The sequence below is a fragment of the Bactrocera neohumeralis genome, unplaced genomic scaffold, assembly GCF_024586455.1.
Source record: "Bactrocera neohumeralis isolate Rockhampton unplaced genomic scaffold, APGP_CSIRO_Bneo_wtdbg2-racon-allhic-juicebox.fasta_v2 cluster10, whole genome shotgun sequence".
Taxonomy (NCBI): Eukaryota; Metazoa; Arthropoda; class Insecta; order Diptera; family Tephritidae; genus Bactrocera; species Bactrocera neohumeralis.
The window spans coordinates 8,850,325-8,876,690 of NW_026089623.1; the positions used below are offsets into that span (position 1 = coordinate 8,850,325).

Here is a 26,366-nt window from a genome sequence, read left to right on the forward strand (position 1 = left end):
AAATGTATTTCTTAATTGACAGAGCTGATTAATATATGTAATAGAGTGGCCCAAATACCTATAAGGAAAAAGAAACGACAATGGGTTAAAGTAAAGTGAAAGAGAATGAGAAAAAAACTCGAACAGAGTTGCGCAACACAAGTTGCTCGTGTGAAGGTAATGGGCGACAGCAAAAGAGAATCGCCCGAGAATTAGCAACAAAAGTTGCTTCATGTAATCGCGGACTTACTCTGTCTGATTCTGTCAGTTCTGTCACTTTGTATCACTAGCGATCAGCTTATACCTGATTTCTTTATGAACGTTCGTATCAGCAGAAAATACCCGAAGTGATGCAAACTCATGCTTCAATGATTGAAATGATCGACAGCGTTCGGTTTGTATATCATCCCCTGAACACTGATTTACTCAAGTGCACTGTTCTATTTCAAATACATATGTTTGTATACACATGTATGTATGTATATACATATGTTATATGTATAATGGAAATTCCAGCGAGTACATACATGCAACAAATTTATGTACGTTCTCGATGGAATTTCCAATGTTTACGCTTCGAAAATTTGTAACATGCGCAAATTTTCAAAGCTGATACATTTTTTGTCAGACATAATTCAAATCAGTCCAGTCAATTTGTTGTTGTTTGCTGTACTCATAGATTTACCCATAAATTTACTCGTAGATTTACTTATAGTTTACCCAAAGTTTCACATCAATTCAAACAATCGTCGCAACGCTATGAACTGACATGATACGATTGCAACCGAAGCCAGCCATACATTTACACGATCGTGATTGCCGAAGAACAGATTGTTCGTGTTGCATCAGGTCAGTTGACGCTGGCGGCTACGAATTGTCTATGCTGAACTGAATTGATTTGATTGTGTTTTTGGCACGACTGTTTTTTCTGATTTTATCGTACTCGTTGCAGCTCTCTGATGGGTATGATTGGCACAAATAGTCAGGGCATTGCGACGAGTCCGTCGGCGGAAAGCGTGAAAAAAGATTTAGCAATGCCTGAAGGTGATAAAACAAAACTTGAAGAATATATTAATGCCATTTACAATAAAGTGGGAGAATGTAAGTTAACAACAATTACTTAATAGTTAAATATTCTATTATTATTCCAGACGTATACATGTGTATTCATTAAAGTCGCGGGTGAATTTCTCAACACCGAGGGTGCTGGACTTTGTCTACTTCAAAGCAAGATTAATTACAGGTGTGTATCAAACGCTATTTGAAATTTCCTTATACAAACGACATAAATGTGTTGAAAGCGGTAGCACCTATACAAATATAAAATTTTTTTGTATGTGTTTCGTAAAAAGATTTTTTTTTATATTTAGAACTACCATAAAATAATTTGGTTACTAAGCCATATCAAAACGTTTAAATGCTGTTTGAACGCAGTAGAAATAACTCAGTTTTGCGTGTTTGTGACTGGTGATGAAGAATGGATCCATTACGGCAACCATAAACGCAAGACTCATAGATGAAACTTGACCAATCAGTCAAAGCCGAATTTCTATGATTTATTAAAATTACTCAATACTAATAGTTTTAAATCAATTTAAAAAAATACTTTTAAATTAGCTTACAAATGCACAAATTGTGTGAATATTAAGAATTAGTAAATTAATGTGTTTAGTATTGTAAATAATGCAAAGTATAACAATATTAATTATATATAAGCCTTGTAAAACCTTTTAACCAAAAAATAATGTTTATATAGTAAATACCACAAATAAATGTTGCCAAACAATTGATTACACTGTGGAACATTTTTGGGATTATTGTCTGGGGGGTGAGAAATTCCAAGTCAGGGTGATGGTACTAGGTCAGTATAGTAAAACCCTCAAAGGGTTTGGCGTTCGTATTTGTCAGTTTTTTTATGACCTTTTAATTTTTTTCCCTATTTTGATGGTTTTTCGCTTAGTTGTAACTTTTTGGCAAAAACGTAGTTTTTTTTTTATGTTAAACTACGTTTTTGCCAAAATGTTACAACTAAGCGAAAAAACAGTAAATTTAGTGTTTGTGACGTTTTTTGTTAGTCGGTTAACGCCCTTTTAGTGATTTTCAACATAACCTTTGTATGGGAGGTGGGCTTGATTATTATCCGATTTCTTTCATTTTTGAACTGTATATGGAAATGGCTGAAGGAAACGACTCTATAGAGTGTGGTTGTCATAGCTATAGTAGTAGGGGACGTGGCCACATACACTTTTCCAACAAAAATTACGTCCAAATATGCCCCTCCCTAATGCGGTCATTTGTGCCTAATTTCATTTTAATATCTTTATTTATGGCTTAGTTATGACACTTTTAAGGTTTTCGGTTTTCGCCATTTTGTGGGCGTGGCAGTGGGCCGATTTTGCCCATCTTCGAACTTAGCCTTCTTATGGAGCCAAGAAATACGTGTACCAAATTTCATCATGATATCTCAATTTTTACTCAAGTTACAGCTTGCACGGACGGACGGACGGACAGACAGACAGACATCCGGATTTCAACTCTACTCGTCACCCTGATCACTTTGGTATATATAACCCTATATCTGACTCTTAGTTTTAGGACTTACAAACAACCGTTATGTGAACAAAACTATAATACTCTCCTTAGCAACTTTGTTGCGAGAGTATAAAAATATATGCATTTATAAGCAACATACATACATATATGAGACACGTATGCATTAAATATGTAATACGCATGCACTCAAGAAATATGATAAACATATTTACTTAGGTTTGGGCAATTGATTACAAATTCACATGTGCACTTGAAAACAACCCAAACCATACAGCATAAATTATATGATAACACATACACCCATGTATTGCATTGTATAGTTGAAAACAACCCCATGTGGTGTGTAGTACAAACACATATATTTAATTAGATAACTAAAAACTCAAAAATAGTATATAAGGTTTACAAATTTAAAAATAAAATTAGAATGAAATATTTCTCACTTGAATAAGGTCTTTATTTCCCGAGCCCCCCCCACCAGTGGTAAGGATCTAAAAAATCTTATTTAAGTTTTAACGTTTGATCATACAAATCAACCAGTTTGATATTAAAAGTCAAACATTTGGTCCTTCGAGCCGGATAAGTAGCTCGAGCCAAAATTGTAAGACCTGTATGAATAAAATACAGGCAATATATGTAAAAGTCCTATTATATATGTATGTATACAGGCAATATAAAAGCCCTGTTATTTACACAGGCGAATTAGTAAAGAAATTGTAAGACGGGTCCATATTCCCGCATATTTACATATATGATCACATAAGCCGTTTTAGTACGAAACTAAACGCTGTGTAAATACTGTTATTAAAAAAAATATTCAGCGGCTGTGAATCGAGGCACAGCAAGGTCAACCAGGCGACCAAAACAATTACCTCAAACGATTTTTTTTAAGAATAAAAACAGTTTATTAAAAAAAAATTGTTAAAATGTCGAACACTGCGGACATGTTACAAAGGAAAGGCGTTCTACGCGTAGAAGGTATCACTTTTGAGAAGCTGCGCGTAGAAGATATTAGATTTGAGAAAATAAATCTAGATTATATATGGAGGAGAGCTGAAGATAATAGGAAGCAAATCCAGGAGCTCGAAAAGGAAATAATTTCCAAAGAGATGGCCATAAAGGCTGGAAGAAATAGCCCAACTCATAAAATGATAGACCTCATAGAGCAGGCAATTGAAAAAAGATCGGAAAGAATTCGATCTACAATTGCAGAGGCAAAAATAAATATAAATGCTGGAGACGAAACTGAAATCGAATTTTACGAAGACCGTCTCAAGAATTTATGGAGCAACATGGAAAGAAATATCCACGAATTGACACTCTATTACAAATTCATATTTTAATGGTGAGATAGAAGATCTATCTTGGGAGGTCACTTACATTTTGAAAAGATTAAAGAAAGAAAAAAGCAATTTAAAAAATAGAAAAGATGAGCTGCGCGTAGAAGATATACGTTTCGAAGAGCATTACGTTGATGACATATTAGAAGATATACGTTGAAAGAAGGTAAGCTTCGCGTAGAAGACGTTACCTTTGGCAAGCTGAGCGTGGAAGATATAATCTTCGAGAAACCTGGCGTAGATGACATATCGAAGGAACGCAAGCTGCGCGTAGAAGACATAACCTTCGAGAAAGATGAGATAAAAGATCTTACAGAAAGAGATATTGAAGTTGATGACACAACGGAAGAGCACGACCCAATGGTAGCTAATCATAAGTCAATAACTAAATGCGATCAAACAGCATGCATGCACCCTGGCTGAAACGAAGAAAACTAAAGAGGAGGTTAAAACAAGCACCTCCTTAATGAACGAAAATAAAATCAATGTAACAGTTAAATTTTTGGATAATGATTTTAAATAAGAGATTTTATCACCTACGGGAAGAGAAGACTTTAAGAGGCGTTTTATTCCCCGGGAGAGTCTTCACTTCGGAGGAAGTAGGAAGGCTGGTTGTCTTGTTACAGATGCATCAATGGATCTTGACCCGCCTGACGAAGCGCCAAATGAAGACATGACAATTAAAGTCGCTGACGATAGAGGTATGACAGCGAAAGATGCAGTACTGAATCCAAAAGCCAAGAAGAAGAAACGGATGAGATGTCTACCAACCAAACACTTACAACAATCACCGAAAGACGAAAGCAGTGAAGAGGAGAATACTAAAGTGCAAAAAACCGAAACGTCACATCAAAGGTATAGCGTCGTCCGATGTGAAAGAGGAAAAGTCGACAGGATATCTTTGTAACGAATTTGCAGAAATAGTTATAAGCAAACTATCATTAATTCAACACAGGAAGGCGCATAGTCATCGTAGATGACGAACATGACACGATCACAAACTGTAGTTAATTTTTTCGCCCGGGAGAATGTTGAAAATTGAACATGTTCGTTGCTACCAAAGGACGGACAACAACATCACACTTTATAGCGCAAACAGCCAAAAACGTAGATCCGTGGGCCGTGTCAGCTAATACGACCTATCTTATGGGCGCGCAATGTAAGTGAACAGCGAAAAACGCTACACCCTCTCTCTTTGCCGTAAGATGCCGTAGGAATCCACGGCATTTGGATTTTTGCCGTAGAAACGTGTCAGCTGATTGCTCTCTCACAACGCAGGGTCGCCAATCTCGATATACTGTAGTAATTATAAAAGTTGTCTTCAATATGTTTGAAATTTTCTTAAAATAACTCAAAATCAGAGTCGAATGCTATTATTTATAAATATATATACTATTTTTTAATAGTTTGTTTTCAGTTTTGATATTTTATATTATAAAAAAATCTAATTGAAAACATAGATGTGTACAAAACTATATGTACATTCATAAATGCGTATTGAGCGATGGCAACATTGTTCAAATGAAAACAAACAAAGATGGCTGATGTCTGCGTTTTTACCACGGGTTCAACTTTTAATACATTTTGCTCGCTAATATGTATAATGAGGGAAATTTCCCCCCCTTGGAACCGCAAAACCTGAAAATTTCACTTGTTTGCTAGAAAAATATTCTCTACAATAAAAAAATGAAAATATAACAGTGACACTCTTCTCACCAAATACACTACGGAAATCACAACAAGATACTATCATAAATTGCATTATATGACCTGTCTAAACTTATTTAACCCTTTTCTGGGCGACTCACAGCGGAAGTACTAAATTCTGAATTAAGAAAGAGTCGAAGTCTTGAGTACAGTATGAGACATATATGCCCGCGGAGATATCGAATTAATGGGGCGTTCGATAGTCTCAAGCGGCATCGTGTCTATATGTTTTTCGTAGTTCGTGGTGTCACCTAGTGTCAGTTGACACCTAGCGTCAGTTGACACCACGAACCACAAAAAACATATAGACATAGGTTCGATATATCTGAGGGCATATATGTCTCATCGATATCGATGAATCTCCAGATCTGTCGGGAAAAGCTCAGGTAATACTTTCATCCTGCCAATTAATTACGTAGAAGTAGAATTTCCGAAAAAATATAATAATTGATGCCTATTGTCTGAACTATCGGATAGTGGTTGTTCCCAAGAAAATAAACAGAAATTTACAGAAGAATAATATTTCTCGTTACAGATTAGCGTTGTACTCAGATATGTCGAGTTTTCTTCTGGCGAAGCATGCATACGAGAAGACTTTGTATCTTTTTTGGATGCATTCGGTCAACTTTCGAAGAATACTCTCGCAGAGGGCACAGAATTAGAAGAAAGCGAGGATGAACATGGATTAATGGCTTACAGGGCTGCTGGAAAAAATGACCGAACCGATGAAGAATTGTTGAAGTGGATCTGCCATCGGGGGGATTGTTCTTGGAGACATGAAGAAAATGAATCTCCGAATGGATAAATGCGCTTTGATAGGGACTGATGGATGTGCGGTTATGCTGTCAAATATCGGAGCAGTCAACGAAATTCGGAAAGAAGCAAAAAATGCTGTCATGACTCCGTGTTTTTCGCACAAACTCAACATCAGTATTTCAAAGTCAGTGAAAGTACGATTAATCGAAAACGTTGCCAGTGCATTCGAGAAGTCGACAAATTCTTCAAGAACTCATTTCCTAAACGTGTGACTATATTAGCAAAGATACTTGGTGAAAAAATGGTCCAGTTGTGTGAAACACGGTGGGTAGAGAGGCACGATGCTGTCCTTCAATTTGTTGCGAAGTTACCGTTGATCATCGAAGCTCTGACAAAAATCAATGAGTGGAAGAACAGAGAATCAGCAGGCAAAGCAACAATTCTCATATCGGCTTTGTGCAAGTTCGAATTTATCGTCGGGCTTTTCTGTCTCAGCGACATTCTATCGCTCACCCATTCGCTCAGCGTAGTTCTTCAAAAGCAAGCAATTGATTTGACGAAGGCATCAAAAATGATTGGGACGTTGCTTGCCACGTTGGAAAAGAAGAGAGAAAAAGATGATGAAATGACGTGGTCGACAAACGAAACGCGAAAATTACGACGTGAAAACTTGCGAAGATTACTACAGGGTCTCTGTCTACATACCTCTGCTGGACACCATCAAAGAAGATTTGGAAGCTCGTTTTTCACTAGAAGTTTTGGATGGTTACCAATTGAGTGTGTTGCTCCCAGAAAAAGCAAGTCTTTTAAAAGAAAACGAAATCGGTGATCTAATCGGATGCTTGATAGAAAGATTCGGGAATCTTCTGCATGATTAAAAAAGCGTACAAAAATTGAAATTCAAAGGTGAATTAAGCTACTGCCAGCAGCAACAAAAAATTTAAGGCAGCGAAATTCCAACTTCTGCACTGGAAACATTAAGAAAATGTGATGTCGACATATTCTCAACAATCCACACCTATCTCCGAGTATTCTGTACTCGTAACATACGCGAGCTCTGAACGTTCTTAATCTTATCTTCGCCGCATCAAAACATGGCTTAGAACGACTATGCTTCAAGTAAGACTAGTTGGATTACGCATCATTATATCGAAATAACCGCCGAAGAAGTCATCGAAAGATTCGCAAAACTTGGCAGTCATCGTTTTGCGTTATGAAACACGCAATGTAAAAGGATTTTTCTGTTTGAATTTTTAATAAAATGAGCCACTATGTAATGCATGCATATGGTTGACTTTTCGATTATAACCACTTTGTTTACCTAAAAATTGGAATTGATAATTTTTGTTTCATAATTTGTACTGTATTGCTCTCGAAATAATAAGTTTGAAACCCAAATCGAAGAATAAATTCAATTTACCCCCGTTATAGCGTTATATTGGAAGAAGGCGTGGTTGTGAACCGATTTCACCCATATTTCGTACATGTCATCAGGGTGTTAAGAAAATATTATATACCGAATTTCATTGAAATCGGTGGAGTAGTTCCTGAGATATGGTTTTTGGTCCATAAGTGGGCGACGCCACACCCATTTTCAACTTTTAAAAAAAGCCTGGGGGCAGCTTCCTTCTGCCATTTCTTCCGTAAAATTCAGAGTTTCTGACGTTTTTTGTTAGTCGGTTAATGCACTTTTAGTGATTTTCAACATAACCTTTGTATGGGAGGTGGGCGTGGTTATTATCCGATTTCTTCCATTTTTGAACTGTATATGGAAATGGCTGAAGGAAACGACTCTATAGAGTTTGGTTGTCATAGCTATAGTAGTTTCCGAGATATGTACAAAAAACTTAGTAGGGGGCGGGGCCACGCCCACCTTTCCAAAAAAGTTACGTCCAAATATGCCCCTCCCTAATGCGGTCATTTGTGCCAAATTTCACTCAATATCTTTATTTATGGCTTAGTTATGACACTTTATAGGTTTTCAGTTTTCGCCATTTTGTGGGCGTGGCAGTGGGTCGATTTGGCCCATCTTCGAACTTAACCTTCTTATGGAGCCAAGGAATACGTGTACCAAGTTTCATCATGATATCTCAATTTTTACTCAAGTTACAGCTCGCACGGACGGACGGACAGACATCCGGATTTCGACTCTACTCGTCGCCCTGATCACTTTGGTATATATAACCCTATATCTGACTCTTTTAGTTTTAGGACTTACAAACAACCGTTATGTGAACAAAACTATAATACTCTCGTTAGCAACATTGTTGCGAGGGTATAAAAATACAGTGAAAGCTTTATTAAATGGACGCTCTATTAAGTGGACATCTCTATTATCCTTGCACATTGTTAATGTTTATTAAGTACAATCTGTTAAGCGGACAACTCTATTAACTGTAAAGAAAGGCTGGTAACCAGACATTGAGAAAGCAGCCTTAAATTCGTTATATTTTCCAATGAAATTTATTTGTATGAACATATTCAAAATTAACCTCAAGTATAATATCTTGGATTCTTATACCGACAAAAACGTTTTCGCCTTTATTCGTAAATAAATTTTTCACTGTATTATATAGTTTATTATATGAATAATAGTATAAAATGTATACCACAGCAACGCCTGTCCGGATCTCCTAGTGTATAATAAATGGTAATTTTTAGAAGCTACAGCTAAATAATTTCTGAAAATTTGTAAAAATAGAAAAAATAAAACTTATGTAAAATCATGTAACCGACGTGTAGTAAAAGAGGAGGTTGCTTTTTTCCCAAGGCTATAACAAAAATAACTTAACGGATAATGAAGGCATTAATTACTGACCTATCGATGACCAGTTCCTTAACTATTACCCGTATTTTAGGGTAGCAGGTTAAACTCCTACTTATCCAGAATCGACAATTACATCAAATATATGTCCAACGTGCAACGAGTTTCCGCATGGCACTAACCACCTCTTCGCATGCCCTGCTAATCCTACACATCTGACAAACCTCCCCTTATGGCCCGACCCCGTCGAAATAACACGTTTTCTACTCCTACCGTTGGATGACCTCAATGACAACTTATCTAATCCTTACCATCCTAACGGGGACTAGGTACCCCTTACAACAACAACAATTCCATTATTGTCTATTGTTGACTTTTGGCGGAAAATATCGGTCAATGAATGGGATAAACAATTGAAATTCAGAGAGAATCCTTTTCTGGCAATAGCATCTCTGTGTATCAAAAGTGGGTTGAACCGGGTCAATACTTCCTACATATACCTAACATAATAATTTTCGCACTTCCGGGTGACTTTATGCTGCATATATCGGCCAATATTTGAGTTTTTCTTCTTCTTTACTGGCGTAGACAACGCTTACACGATTATAGCATAGTTAACAAAGGCGCGCGTCGTTTCTTCTTTTCGCAATGAGACCCCAATTGGAGATTCCAAGCGAAGCCAGGTCCTTCCCCACCTGGTCTTTCCAACGGAGTGGAGGTTTTCCTCTTCCTCTGCTTCCCCCGGCGGGTATTGCGTTGAATACTTTCAGAGCTGGAGTGTTTTCGTCCATACGTACGACATGACCTAGCCAGCGCAGTCGCTGTCTTTTAATTCGCTGGACTATATCAATGTCGTCGTTCCATCGAATGCGGTATTCGCCGTGGCCAATCCGCGAAGGACCATATATCTTCCGCAGAACCTTTTTCCTGGAATTTCGTAACGTGGACTCAGCAGGACGGTGATAATTAGTGACTTATGGAGTTTAATTTTAGTTCGTTGAGAGAGAACTTTACTTCTCAATTGCATCAGTCCGTAGTAGCACCTGTTGGCAAGAGTTATCCTGCGTTGGATTTCGAGGCTGACATTGTTGTTGGTGTTAATACTGGTTTCAAAATAGACGAAATTATCTACGACTTCGATGTTATGATTACCAGCAGTGATGTGGGAGCCTAATCGTGAGTGCGACGACTGTTTCTTTGATGACAGGAGATACTTATTTCGTCTTACCTTCGTTCACGGCCAAACCCATCTGCTACGTTTCATTATCCAGTTTAGAGAAAGCAGAACTAACGGCGAGGGTGTTGAGGCCAATGATATCAATATCAACGGCATACGCCAGCAGCTGTACACTTTTATAGAAGATTGTACCTGCTCGAAGAAGTTCTTCGGACTCTTTTTGTGGATGAGCTTGGTGAGAGTTGGATCTATCAGAGATTATTGGTCTAAAAATTTGTTGTACAACTTTTCAATTCCGGGAAAAACAATGTCGCGAAATCGTTTTCAATTGTTGCTCAAGGTCATGCACTTCTCAGACAATAATTCCATTTTACCAGGCGATCAACTTGGTAAAATCAACCTCTATTCAGATGCATCAAATGCGATATCAAGGAGTTTACTAACCAGGAGAAAATTTAGTAATCGGTGAGACACTTGTTCCATGGAGGGGCAGACTAAATTTCCGACAATATATTCCCAACAAGCCTCATCCTTATGGTATAAAGCTTTTTAAACTTTGTTCCACTGAAGGATTTACCTAGTCAATAAAAATATATTCTGGCCAGTCATCAACTGGATTGAGAGAAATCGATTTGTCAAAACTATATGCGAAGATCTAAGCGCTAAATTGAAAGGAGAAGGTCGAACATTATATGTAGACAACTTTTACACCAGCTATGAACTGGCTCGCTCAATGCTAAATCTAGAGGCTAGAGAAGAAATGAATGGTATAGTTGTGTTGAAGTGGAAATACCAGCGCGATGTCAGAATGCTTTCTACGAAACATGCTCCAGTGATGGTATCCACTTCGAACGAACAAATTGATCCTGATGAGCCATCAACTAGACATCGATCGACATCTACAGGACGATCCAAGGAAAAACTGTTGGCTGAGATTGAATATAATAAAGAAAAATCGGGCATTGATCTATCCGACCAAATGGCGTCATATGCTAATACCCTTCGCAAAGGTTTTAAATGGTATAGAAAATTGGGAATTGAACTTTTACTTGGCCTTTCAATAGTAAATGCCTACATTGTTTATAAGGAAGCTATCCATAAGAACATAAAGATCCGTTCATTCCGCGAACATGTTGCTAATGGTCTACTAGATCTTTTATCTCCACAACCTATATCGCAACCCGGAAAACATGTAATCACAAAAAGGGTAGATGATAATAATAAAACGTTTCGACGTGCTTGCGTTTTATGCCATGCAACATCAAAACAACAATCAAATCGAAACACAGCTAGAAATCATATCAAAAGGACAGCTATGTATTGCCCACAATGTCCCAACATACCCAACTTATGTATTGATTGTTTTCCAAAATATATGCACCTTAAAAACTAATATATACATACATACATATATCCGAATACTAATTTGAATAAAAAAATCAAACACAAAATGAGCCTCAGAGATTTTGTAATAAAACAAACAGAAATTATCATAGCGCTATGAAAATTTAACTAAATTTTTCTACAAATATCGGCCTACGCGGAAAACATAAAAACTTTCAAGTAATGCCTCAAGAACGCGTACGACAAGGTAGAGTACGAAACATCCTCTGTTTTCACTTTCGTGCGACGTGGCACCCCACGAAGTATTACGTGTCGAACAAAAACATGCGACATGGCACTTAATGTGTTAATGAAACACAGGGAACATTTTTTCGTATGTTGCAAGATAATAGTTAATAGATAAAATCGAGTCGATACTACCCTAACTCCCATATACTACATAGGCACGATTCCGGTTACTTTGGCGGTCGGGTAAAAAACACGAATTTCGGTTTAAATGGGGTATGGAGGATGGAGTTATGTGGAGAAGTTCACGCAAGTGAGGAAAGTTCTCTGATCGCCATTCACTTGGGAGTAGCCAGAAACGATTCTTTTACACATGGTTCAAGCAGCTTACTACTTCCGGTCTTTGACCAAGTATCCTCTGGGTAGCCTAAGAACATCCGTTCGAAGGCGAGCTAATGTGAGAAGGCGATACATCCCCTACATAGGGTTGTGCGCTGGGTTTGGGACCCGCCACGTAAAAATCCGTACCAATGACAAAGAAAACATAGGCTCGGATGAGAGACCCCCCTTTTGATGACGACCATGGCAAACGAAATAAGGACTACGATTTGAAGGCATGCACCTGGAATGTCCGGACCCTTAATTGGGAAGGTGCCGCTGCCCAGCTGGTTGATGTCCTCGCGAAAATAAAGGCTGACATCACCGCCGTCCAAGAAATGCGATGGACGGGACAAGGACAGAGACGAGTAGATCCTTGTGACATTTACTACAGTGGCCATATAAAGGAGCGCAAGTTTGGTGTTAGATTCGTGGTGGGAGAGAGACTCCGTCGCCGAGTACTATCATTCACTCCGGTGAATGAACGTCTAGCCACAATCTGCATCAAAGCGAGGTTCTTCAATATATCGCTGATTTGCGCCCACACCCCGACGGAAGAGAAGGACGATGTGACAAAGATGCTGCCCCCGCCACGATGTCAAAATCGTGCTTGGCGACTTTAACGCCAAGGTGGGCAAAGAAGGTATATTTGGCACTACGGTCGGTAAATTCAGCCTCCACGACGAAACATCCCCAAATGGGTTGAGGCTGATCGACTTTGCCGGGGCCCGAAATATGGTTATCTGTAGTACTAGATTCCAGCACAAAAAAAATTCATCAAGATACCTGGCTGTCTCCGGATCGAAAAACTACCAAAAAACCAGATCGATCATGTTGTGATAGGCGGAAGACACGTCTCCAGTGTTTTAGATGTGCGTGCACTCCGAGGTCCTAACATCGACTCGGACCACTATCTTGTTGCAGCCAAGATTCGCACCCGTCTCTGTGCAGCAAAAAACACACGCCAACAAACACAAGGAAGGTTCGACGTCGAGAAGCTGCAATCACAACAGACAGCCGAACGATTTTCTACTCGGCTTGCACTCCTGCTCTCTGAGAGCACTCGTCAACAACCCGGTATAAGGGAACTGTGGGACGGCATTTCAAATTCCTTACGTACAGCCGCAACCGAAACCATTGGTTTTCGGAAAGTGCAAAAGAACAGCTGGTACGACGAGGAGTGCCGTGTCGCAGCGGAGAGAAAACAGACTGCCTACCTCGCAACGTTACGATCGACCACAACACGTGCGGGATGGGATAGATACCGAGAGTTTAAAAGGGAAGCGAGACGCATTTGTAGACAGAAAAAAAAAAAAAAAGAGGCTGAAATGCGTGAGTACGAAGAGCTTGATAAGCTGGCCGACAGGGGTAATGCTCGAAAATTCTACGAAAACATGCGGCGGCTTACAGAAGGTTTCAAGACCGGAGCATACTCTTGTAGAACCCCCAAAGGTAATCTAGTGGCCGATTCCCCAATCGATGACGATGGAGCAGACGTTCCATTGCCCGACCAGGAAGAAGTTCGAATAGCAATCACCTGCCCTGCGGCAGGGACCGACGGATTGCCGGCCGAGCTATTCAAACACGGCGGAGAAGAACTGATAAGCAGCATGCATGAGCTTCTTTGTAAAATATGGTCGAACGAAAGCATGCCCAACGATTGGAATTTAAGTGTGCTATGCTCAATCCATAAAAAAGAGACCCCACAATCTGCGCCAACTACCGTGGGATTAGCCTCCTCAACATCGCATATAAGGTTCTATCGAGCGTATTGTGTGAAAGATTAAAGCCCACCGTCAACAAACTGATTGGACCTTATCAGTGTGGCTTCAGACCTGGAAAATCAACAAATCAACAACCGACCAGATATTCACCATGCGCCAAATCTTGGAAAAGACCCGTGAAAGGAGAATCGACACACACCACCTCTTCGTCGATTTCAAAGCTGCTTTGGACAGCACGAAAAGGAGCTGCCTCTATGCCGCGATGTCTGAATTTGGTATCCCCGCAAAACTAATACGGCTGTGTAAACTGACGTTGAACAACACGAAAAGCTCCGTCAGGATCGGGAAGGACCTCTCCGAGCCGTTCGAAACGAGGTTTCAGACAAGGCGACACCCTATCGTGCGACTTCTTCAACCTGCTTCTGGAGAAAATAGTTCAAGCTGCAGAACTAAACAGAGAAGGTACCATCTTCCATAAGAGTGTACAGCTGCTGGCGTATGCCGATGATATTGATATCATCGGCCTCAACACCCGCGCCGTTAGTTCTGCTTTCTCCAGGCTGGACAAGGAAGCACAGAAAATGGGTCTGGTAGTGAACGAGGGCAAAACGAAATATCTCCCGTCATCAAACAAACAGTCGTCGCACTCGCGACTTGGCTCTCACGTCACTGTTGACAGTCATAACTTTGAAGTTGTAGATAATTTCGTCTATTTAGGAACCAGCATTAACACCACTAATAATGTCAGCCTGGAAATCCAACGCAGGATTGCTCTTGCCAACAGGTGCTACTTCGGACTGAGTAGGCAATTGAAAAGTAAAGTCCTCTCTCGACGAACAAAAGCTAAACTCTATAAGTCGTTCATAATTCCCGTCCTGCTATATGGTGCAGAGGCTTGGGCGATGACAGCAACCGATGAGTCGACGTTACGAGTTTTCAAAAGAAAAATTCTGCGAAAGATTTATGGTCCTTTGCGCATTGGCCACGGCGAATATCGCATTCGATGGAACGATGAGCTGTACGAGATATACGACGACATTGACATAGCTAATTAAAAGACAGCCGCTACGCTGGCTAGGTCATGTTGTTCGGATGGATGAAAACACTCCAGCTCTGAAAGTATTCGACGCAGTACCCGCCGGGGGAAGCAGAGGAAGAGGAAGACCTCCATTCCGTTGTAAGGACCAAGTGGAGAAGGACCTGGCTTCGCTTGCAATATCCAATTGGCGCCACGTAGCGAAAAGAAGAAACGACTGGCGCGCTGTTGTTAACACGGCTATAATCGCGTAAGCGGTGTCTACGCCAATTAAGAAGAAGAAGAATGTATTGATAGGGGAGCTTCTCCAGAGGAGGAATATGCAAAAATTAATGTTGCTAACTCTTATATTTTTTAAAATACTCCCGATTAAAAATTCAAAGATTTGTATGAATTACACTTAGTATTTCACAATGTTTCACTAAATTTTTTCACATTTTTCACTTTGTATACTTACAACATTGGTCGAGCCAATACCCCAGCTTACTGATTTACTTTCGCGTTATACTCCTTTAACAATCTAAGTATTTGATGACGGAATATTATAATTTAATATTACTTAGTGGTTTATTAAATTTAAATAAGAAAATATCATATGCATGGAAAGATTTTTATACTCATTTTAATTTGAAATATAATTTATAGACGCTTGTTTTTATTAGAACTAAGATTGCTAAATAAAGAAAGAGAAATTATGTATAGCGAAATAGAGAAATTTCAGCGAATTGCTCATATTTGCTTATTATCATATGGCAGCGCTCCATTTCCTCATAATTGTTAGCACATAAATGATGTTCACTACGAGCGTAAAAAATTATTTTTAAAATATAAATTTCTTACCTCTGCGAATGGTAGGCACCTTGTCGCGGTTCAGGGGCTTAAACTGCAACACAGTACGGCATCTTCCAACCGTCATGGGTGATGCTGTAGAGCATCTCTCCTGGCGGTTGGCAGAAGCTGCATGTGTGTGGCGACCAAGAGCTACCACCTCCTAATCCAGGGTGTTATGCGACTCCCGTGCCCATTGGATGATTTGCAGCCAGGAGGTAAATTCGGCTGTATTCGAACGGAGCCTTCCCAACACCGGGCCGCCTTGGGAAGTAACGTCAAGGGGCTTTGGCGCGAAGGACCTTTGAGATTCCCCTTCTAAATAGTAGACCGGTAGGCCACTGTGTGCCACACTGTGGGCTGAACGGTTGTAAGAACCAGGTGAGCAACAACAACAACAAGAACGACAACAAAAGCATCAACAACAACAGCGAATAGCTGCAGCGGCACAAGTACCGCTAGCAAGAGCTGCCCAGGGGCTAGACGAAAGTTCAGTTTCCTGGACACTTTGTCGCCGGAAGAACGTGCGCTCTTTGAGGAGCACGCTCGCGACGACGACGATGTGCCCTCTGACAGCTATACTCAGCGCAGTGTGGCCACCGCGACCACTGCAAGTCGCGCGAACCCAGTCCCCACAACCCCCTCGAGCAGGATCGACTGCGAAGAGGAAGGTGGTTTCACGAAAGTGGAATCGAGGGGCGAACGAAAGAGAAGACAACGAGGGAACATTCCACGAACCCCGGAAGCAGGACGCCCAGGAGGTCCCGATGACCCACCCAGAGCGGGCATGAGCGGTGCCACTCTCAAGTGGTACCTAAGATTTCTGCAAGACGGCATGACACCGGAGACAGCTGAGAAGCGGGCTCTGAGTAGGAGCTGGGGTAGTAACCCTTCTTCCAATAATGCACGACGCGCAGATGCCAACGCATCGGCTGCAACAAGACGCAGGAATCGGAGGCGCCGCCGGGCAAACGCAGCCTCGTCAGAGGGACGGAGCAACGTAAGGCCGACAGATCAGGAGGCACCCAGTTGGTCAGAAAAGAGGAAAAGCGGTCAAATAACTCCTCAGGAGCCACCAAGGTCGAAGCGTATCAGGGCAGACAAACCACATGAAGCTAGTGGGAAACGCTCAAACCCCAACCCGCCGCCGGCGGAGGCCGCGAAAAGCATCCGGATGGCGGTGGTGCCCCGCAACTACCCGGCGGAGGCCCTGGAGTCTGAAGAACAGACGGCTCTGCAAGACGGCCTGGTAAATGCCCTATTCGTGGGCGATGAATACACCGGCTCCTTTAACGGTATTTACTTCAAGGGAGGTATGCTGCTGGTCGACTGTCAGTATGAGAAGTCGGCCACCAGGCTAACGGAAGTCGCGCCAAGGCTAGAGGGCTGGAAGGGTCCTCTCCTCTGTGCAAAGAGAGGCGAAAAAATACCACATGTGCACAGCATGACGGTATTCCTTCCGCGTAGTGCGGATAAGAACTACGACTTCGCGCTTGGGTTGGTAAAGAACCAAAACCTCGATTTAAGTACCTCAGCGTGGAAGGTCGAAACGAGCAAAGTTGAGGGGACAGGGTGGAACCTCAACATCACTGTAGATGACGAATCCTACAAAGATATAAAGCAGAAGGGATTCCGCCTGAACTTCCGCTTCAGCAAAGTGGTGATGAGCCCATGGAGGCCCAAGGCAACGCCAACGGCGAGCAAGGATGCTACGACGGGGATGACCGTAGTACCGACTCTACCCGCAGCCAGTTCAGCAGTGCAGGATGCGACTGCCGCTGTGGTTGCGGAAGAGCGACACGAGTCCCCTAACAACACCATCTCGGCTGAGCAGGCTGTAACCACTGCTGCCGATGAGAGTAGGAGTAATGAGCTCCTCAACGAGCAGGAAGGCACGCTGCCATCCACCCAAGAGCTTCTGGAAGGGATGGAAATGCAGGTTGATGAAAAAGGCGGGGACGAGGACCTGTCTCTCATCGAGCCGATACTGTGAACCTGCATCACGCATCGGCAGCCTCGGCTGTGAACGTGAAGAGGACACATCACACGGAATGGGGCAGCACGGACTGCAACGAGAGGGGTGAGCCACTTCTTGAATTTGTAATTAGCAATAATATGAGCATAGAAAATGTGGGCTGCGAACCCACATTCGTAACTAGTGTTCGTAGAGAGGTCCTGGACATTACCTTAAGTAATGACGAGATGATCTGATTGCTCTCGCAGTGGCGGGTATCAAAAGAGCCCTCAATGTCGGATAATAGGATCATTCGTTTTGCTCTAAGGGTGGAAGTCGAGGACCGACCTCCGACACGTATCCCTAGAAATACGAACTGGGATATTTTCAAAGAGACTTTGAGCAAAATTTTAAGCGGAGTGGGGCAGGCAGATGGTAGGTCCACTACAGCTGGACTGGAGAGCAGACTGAGTGCCATAAACCAGTCCGTAATGGACGCCTATCACTGTGCCTGTCCGCTAAGAGTGCTACCAATAAACAAATCTGTTCCTGGTGGTCTAGCAAACTCTCGGCTCTCAGACATAGGGTGCGAAGGCTTTTCAATAAAGCCAAGCGCACAGGCGACTGGGAGGAATACAAGCAGCACCTAACAACCTACAACAAGGAGATTAGGCTTGCAAAGACAAATAGTTTTAGAAAATTTTGTGACAACGTCTCCTCGACCCCCGAGGCAGCTCGGCTGCACAAGGCGTTATCGAGAGGTGAGACAGACATTGTACTATCCATAAAAAGACAGGACGGGACCTATACGACCAGCGCGGAAGAGAGGGCAGAAACACTCCTACAAGCACACTTTCCGGAAACGGTTCAGGCTCAGCTAACTCCAGCATCAGTAACACCTAAGCCGGATCGCTTGGACTGGCTGACTGCAAAGAATCTGTTCACTGTAGATTCAGTCAAGTGGGCACTGGCCTCCTTTTCGAGCTACAAGTCACCGGGAGTGGATGGCGTCTTCCCAGCCCTTTTGCAGCAAGGTATGGATATTCTCCTGCCACACTTGCTAGGGCTGATGAGAGACAGCTTGGCGTTGTCGTATATCCCAGAGCCATGGAGAATTGCAAAAATAGTCTTCATCCCCAAGGTAGTTAGGAGAGACTATTCGTTAGCCAAATCATTCCGGCCTATAAGTCTCACACCCCTCATGCTAAAGGGGATGGAGAAAGTAATAGATAACCACATCAGATCGGAAGCGCTGAAGACAGCAGGCGTACAGAGCGGGTAGATCCACTAACACTGCTCTGTACCAACTCACGTCAGAGTTGCAGGATTCGCTGAATAACGGCGAGGTAGCGATTTGCGCCTTCCTGGACATTGAGGGTGCTTTTGATAACGCGTCTCACACTAGCGTGATCAAGGCACTGGAGGGTAGAAATATAACAGCTCCTGTATGCAGATGGATAGGAGCCCTACTGAGCACTAGGATAGCGGAAACAACGGTGGGGGGAAACAAGATTCGTCATGGCACCACAAGGGGCTGCCCACAGGGTGGAATACTTTCCCCTCTGCTATGGAGCCTGGTAGCAGATGAGCTCCTTGAGCTGCTCACCAGCAATGGAATCCACTGTCAAGGGTACGCGGACGACATTGTCATAATGGCGCGAAGTAGATTTGAGAACACTCTCTGCGACATTGTTCAAAGGGGCTTAAACCTAGCGAAGGGATGGTGCAACACGGTAGGGCTAAACATCAACCCAGCAAAAACTGCCGTGATCCCTTTCACTAAGCGGAGATCACTTCCGGGCTTGAGTTCCCTAACAATTGGCGGCATGGAGGTGGAGTTGTCGAAGGAGGTCAAATTCCTTGGCCTCACCTTAGACTCATCCCTACGGTGGAGTAGGCATTTGGACTTAACGATGTCCAAAGCAACTAAAGCACTTATGGTATGCAGACGCCTGGCCGGTAGATCCTGGGGATGCAAGCCCGGTATCATGAGATGACTGTATACCATGATTGTAAGGCCTATCGTCACAGATGGAGCGGTTGCCTGGGCTGCCAAGGCAGCGCAGTCTTCGGTGGTCCGTAGACTATCAAAGCTGCAAAGGCTTGCCTGTGTCTGTGCTTCTGGGGCAATGCACACGTGCCCCAGGGGGGCACTGGAGGTCATTATGGATCTCACACCGCTTCATCAGGTGATAAAAAAGGTAGAAAAACATACCATGCTGCTAATGTCAGCAGAGGGCTACGGAAGAGGGAAGCTAATGTCCTTTTGAAAGATGGAGGCACTAGTGGAAAGCATACCGCTGGCCCTCCTCCCAAAGGACGGCATGACGAAAATGATTAATTTCAAAAGGAACTACAGAGATACTCTGGACAGCAAGACGGAGTGGAGCGATTCCACGCTGGAAATGCTGCTGGAAGGCAATACCATCCAGTGGTACACTGACGGCTCAAAAACACCGGAAGGTATTGGGGAAGGTATTGCGGGACCGCGTACTAAGCTGTCCATACCAATGGGATGCTTCCCAAGTATCTTTCAGGCTGAAGTTTTTGCCATATGTCAGTGCGTAGAAATCAACCTCCGCCGCAACTATCGCAACCAGCGCATAGCCATTCTCAGCGATAGTCAAGCGGCACTAAAAGCGACCTCAGCATATGAGACCAAATCGCTTTTAGTAGAGGAATGTATACCTGGGAACCTGGTGCACCTAATTTGGGTTCCTGGGCATAAAGGAATAGAAGGAAATGAGAGGGCCGACGAACTGACCCGCTCTGCGGCAGCTTCCAAGATGATGGGACCAGAACCATGCATAGCGGTAGGGTCACATACCCTTAAGGAGCTGCTCAGCACGGAGGAGAGAACGGAGAAAACGGCATTGGAAGCAGGCAGAAAGTATGCGCCATGTCAAGCTGCTTCTAGGGGGGTACAGCCTCTCATTGGTTTAATATGTGACAAACACGTTCTTTTGACATCTTCATAATCTCAGCTATTTCCCCTAACTTTAATCCGGCGGTCGTCTAGTACAAATTGATGAACTTTAGCGATGTTATCGTTAGTGGTTACAGTTTTTGGACGCCCAGGACGTTCATCATCTTCCAAGCTCCTGCAACCACGTTTAAATTCAGCTGCCCAAAATTTTACGGTGGTAAAGGATGGTGCAGAGTCACCATACACAGAGTCCAACTCATCTTTGATTTGTGAAGGCGTATTGTCTTTCAAAAATAAAAATTTAATTACAGCTCGATATTCAATTTTTTTCCATTTTGGGGAAATCACCGAAATAGACTCACAAAAACGACTGTCAACAGATAATTGCGCAAGATAAATTTCTGAAATTTTGGCGAGTAGCTATTATAATATGCACAATTTGAAGTAGAAACTTTTGTCTCAGATGTGCCGCTAGCTTCACGTTGAGGTCGGTTATTTATCAGACAGCCCTCGTACATTAGCAGGGATCACATTACCTCAATAGCGCTCGGCAAACTCCTGGAACTATTCAGGCTGCTGGAACTTTGGGAAGTTATGTGATATAGGAGAGGGCACAATAAACCCTAGGTCGCGGTGCGTTACCTCGTTAATAATCTAATCTAATCTACTTATAAAACCTGCAAAAAGTGTAAATTGTGAATTTGTTTAAATGTGAATAAAAGTTTAATTAAATGAACTTGAAGTGACAAATGTGCATAAAGTGTGTTAAATGCGTTGAAATAGCTTGTTGAAATGTGCGAATTTTAGGAATTTTTGGACTTTAATGTCGAATATCTCGTAAACGTAGCGATTGCGGTACCAACCCTGTATATTTTTTAATCAGGAAGACTTCCTCTTTCCAACTAAGCTACCTTCAGATCGTGGCGCCGAAGAAATCGGAATTGTGCCACTACATATGATTTTCTTTTTTAACGAACCTTATGTCGAATATGTCGGTCAGTGTACGAGTTATATGTAAACATAAAATTACTTGGATTCCGATTCTCTGGTTGACATTTTACTCTTTAAGGTATTTCCTAGTGGTTGATTTCGCAAATTTCAAAAATATAAAAAGTTCGGCATCGCCTGAACTTAGCCCTTCCTTACTTGTTTAGACATGTGGTGTTACTTTATTCATATTCAATTTGATTTGTCATTTTATAATGAAGAGACTTTACTCCGGAACAACGTTTGCAAATAGTGCAAACTATTTATCAAAATAATTATAAGTAATTCGTGCAACCATGGATAGGTTTCGCACCATGTTTTCTCTAGTGAATAAGAGTATCGAAGAAGACTTGAAAAACTTTATCCGCCATCGCCGCAACAAATGAAGTTGTGTCCAACCTCTTTATCGAGCATTCTGCGGAAACATCTTAATTAGCGAGCTTACAACATTCAACTCATTTCCACTTCGAATTTATTAAAAAAAAAGAGGCGGACATAAAATAGTGAAAGTGAAAAAAGGACACAATTCCGATTTCTTTGGCGCCGCGTCCTGATTAAAAAATATATAGCGTTATAGGTACCGCAAACACTTAGTTTACGAGATATTCGACCTTAAAGTTAAAAAATTCCCAAAATTCGAACATTTCAAAAAGCTATTTCACCACATTAAACACACTTTACTCACATTTTTCACTTCAAATTAATTAAATTAAACTATAAACTTTTAAATAAATCCACATTTTACACTTTTAGCAGGGTTTTTACCTAAGAAAGTTTTATTTTATTACATTTTACACTAGTAGTGAACATCATTTGTGTGCTAAAAATTACGACGAAATGGAGCGGTAGCATGTGATGATAAGTCAATTCGCTAAATTTCCTCTTTTTCGCAAAACTTCCGCTATCCATGCATTTTCTTTTTTAAATTTATTAAACAAATTTAGAGCGCGGCCGAAGACATCCTACGCAGAAAGGAGTACTACGCGAAAGTACTTCAGTCACCCCGATATGATATAAATTTTATATTATCATAGATTTTTACTTATGTGTGTTTATTATATATAAATCACATATTATACAAATACATACATATGTAGATGGAAAGAGTGCTCACAACTCAATTATAACTTGAAAAATGTTGGAAAGTATTTTTTATTACAGTTAATATAGAAACAAACAAAGAAAAATCGTTAAAAATCTTACATATTTGCTGTTTAAGATGTGGCAACGCATCTAACCTTTTCAACGATGAGTGTGCTAAGTGATTTTTAAATTAATCAATTTTGGTAAAATATAACAAAATAAAAGTAAAATGTGAACTTATTTCAATGTTTAGAGTGTATATTTATATGTACAGAATGAAAAACGTGAAAAAATTTAGTGAAACGTAAGAAATACCATGTGTTATTAGTGCAAATTTTTGAACTTTTAATCGTGAATATTTTAAAATATAATGGGTTGTCAAAAAAGTCTTGCGGTCTTCGACCACCTCTACACCAGAACGAAAATGTTGAAACCATCGTTGTGCGGTGGAAATGGAATATCGGGTCCATAAACTGCACAAATTTTATTGGCCGCTTGAGATGCATTTTTACCTTTATCGTAGTAGTACTGTAAAATATGCCGTATTTTCTCTTTATTTTGCTCCATGTTTGCGACGCTATAACTCACGAACGACTTAAAAGAAACGACAATCTATCAAACACTGTTAGCGCGTGAAATGAGCTTTCCAAAAAGGTATAGCATGACCCGATGCGACGAATAAAACTAGAACTACGCGCTTTCATCGCCAACTAGCGAAAATACCGCAAGACTTTTTTGTTATAAGTTATTTTTATATCATTTTTGGATATTCATCCTCTGGAGAAGCTTCCCTATCCGCACATACCCCATTTATACGGAAATTCAGGTTTTTTTAACCTTCCCCCAAAGTAATCGGAACCGTGCCGAAAAAATGTACAACGAATGTGGGATTGAAAGTAAACTTGATTGAAATTCACTTGGAATTGAAGTACAGATCCTGCCCGTTAATTGTATTTTAATTAGATGTTACTTTGTACCAATTATACGTTAGTGTATCACATAAAAACTTATTAACTTACCCAAATAACAGAAGTAAGCGTTTAAAGGAAATGATTCCAAGGCAAACCAATATGAAGTTAAATTAAAAACAGGCGCAGATGCAGATAACAATGCAATTAACGCAGTATATCTTAAAGCTGTTTGTCGACATAGTGCAGGATTAGTCACAGACATCATTCGATATCCAGCACGCGAATAATCGGGTCGGAGATTCCATGACAATGCATTAAAGTGAGGGAATTGCCAGGCAAAGAGTACTCCTGCTAGTACAAATGCTGATACATCGAGGTTTCCAGTACAACCAGACCATCCCATTAGTGGAGGAATAGCACCCACAAGCGATCCAATCCATGTATTCAAAATACTTATTCTTTTTAAAGGAGTGTATACAGATGTATATAAAAAAAGGTTCGAAGCTCCTAGAATAGCCGTTAACCCATTTACTCCAAAATATAGCAAACTCAACCCCGCCGTTGCTGATATAACCGCAAATTCAATTGAATGGAGAGATGTTACCTGTCCAGTTACTAAAACGCGATTTTTAGTTCTAGACATTTGTGAATCAAACGGTACTTCATGATATTGATTAATGGCATTCGCGGCAGCAGAAACCAAGCCCGTACCCAAAGAGCATGATAGAAAAGTGTAGAGCTCAAAAGGAGCCGGGGCCATTGCATATCCACTCATCGCCGTTATAACCACAAGAGCTAAAATATTATTTAAGATGTTTATTATTGCAGCTATTATTAAATATATGTATACTTACACGTCAAACGAAATTTCGACAATTTTTTAATATAACTCCTCATGTGTTTTAACTCGGTATTTGGGCTCGGCTGCCATAAGTTACCCTTAATATTATTTCCAATTACATTTTGTGTTAAACCTTTGATTTCATTGTTAGATTTTTGAGCAATGAATGGTGCTGTTGTAACAGGTACTATTACCACGTTTGGACACTTTCTTACAGAAGTAATACGATTTGATACGTGACACATGGGGATATATCTAGTAAACTTAATTATGGGTTAGTTTAACTGTCTCTCTTAGTAATACATATCATACCTTTAGAGCTTTTATATAACTCCCCGGATAGAATCTCCAAAGAAGAATCATATTTATGATAATTTATACACATTTAAAGTACCATATCGATTCTTTTCATTCAGTAACAAATCTTGATGTAATAATTCAGAGATGGAGATCGGAGATTCCTCTATCCGGTAATCGAGTTTGCTGTTTATAATAGCAATGAAAACTACAGATGAAATCGTTGGCAATAGTTATCTTAACAATTTATACAGTACCTTGTACACCACACACTATATTTAGATTATTATTATTATTATATTTATTTAGACCGTTCACCGTCGAACTGTCATCGTAACCGGTTTCTTTTCGCTCTGTGCTTATTGAGTTTGTTAAAACGGTATAACGGTTTGTTCTGCGTTTATATTACGCTCGTGCTTTGTTTGTGAATTAATTTTTTATCGTTTTATATCTTTTCAATCACTTAATTTCTTAATTTGTTAAACTAAAATTCGCGTTTACTATGGCCCCTGGGGCCACCAAATTAGGGGATAATAGGTTTTCCCTATTATCTCCAATAATGAAAAAGAAAAGAAAAAAACCAAATCCGATCCCGTTAGACCAATTTCCAGAATTACCAGTCTCAAACACGGATGATCCAAAATTTTTGGTCATGTCATCGCTGGACGACAACAAGCCACTTAATTCGTTATCATGCTTCGCTACGTATAAAGGTATTCAAGCAATCAGTAAGGAAGTAAGTAAAGTTACTGAGCTACGTGATGGTAGCCTACTGCTCTTTGTAAATAACAACAAAACAGCTAGCAAATTTCTTTCTGCAAAAATTTTACCTGGCGGAGGTCATATCAATGTCAAGCTTCATAATACTTTGAATACGGTTAAAGGCACCATATACGCCCCATTCCTGAATAACTTATCAGAAGAAGATATTGTTGATGGTCTTAAGGAGCAGGGTGTTTCTGCTGTACATAAGTTTTCACGAATTGCTGACGGCTCCCGTAATCCTACGGGTGTAGTTTTATTAACTTTTGATAAATACAAACTTCCTGAAAGAATTGATGTTGCCTGGAGGAACCTCACTGTCCGTCCGTATTACCCTAATCCTATGCGTTGTAAGCAATGTCAATTAATTGGCCACACAGCAAAATACTGCCGTAATTCACCTTCTTGTGTCTCATGCAACCTCCCTTCCGATCATACCCCACCTACTGAATGTAAGAGAATAATGTGTGCAAATTGCTCGGGCGACCACCCGGCATCATCTAATACTTGCCCTAAATATCAACAATCCAAAGAAATATTAAAAATTAAAACTATTTATAAATGTAGTATGCGTGAAGCTGTTACCAAGTATAAAATTCAATTTTCTCATACAACTTCTAATGCAAACTCTTTTGCCTCTATAGCTAAAATTTCTAACAATACTAATCAAATCAATAATGAAACAACACCTAATAACAAATCCAACAATCCTACCAAAACTAATCTAACAACAACTACAGACATCAATTCATCTAAACAATCCCTTCCAACCCATCCTACCTCCTCTTCTGTCA

At 40.8% G+C, this 26,366-nt stretch overlaps 1 protein-coding gene across 5 annotated transcripts in view; it reads right to left on the reverse strand.

Annotated features, from left to right (window-relative positions):
- Nucleotides 1–24,984, reverse strand: part of LOC126765050 (protoheme IX farnesyltransferase, mitochondrial) — a 54,849-nt gene extending 29,865 nt beyond the window's left edge. For 4 of the 5 annotated variants that reach the window (XR_007668249.1, XM_050482637.1, XM_050482638.1 and 1 more), the window contains exons 1-3: nt 24,826–24,984; nt 24,527–24,776; nt 23,781–24,467 (exon numbers count right to left, since the gene is read on the reverse strand). Coding sequence is in view for 4 of the 5 variants with exons in the window: in XM_050482637.1 (XP_050338594.1) it covers nt 23,781–24,467; nt 24,527–24,776; nt 24,826–24,876 (988 nt within the window). In the remaining variant the exon portion in view is untranslated. The remainder of the gene's footprint in view (nt 1–23,780; nt 24,468–24,526; nt 24,777–24,825) is intronic. The other variant, XM_050482636.1, reaches the window with a different exon arrangement.
- Nucleotides 24,985–26,366: the final 1,382 nt, after the last annotated feature.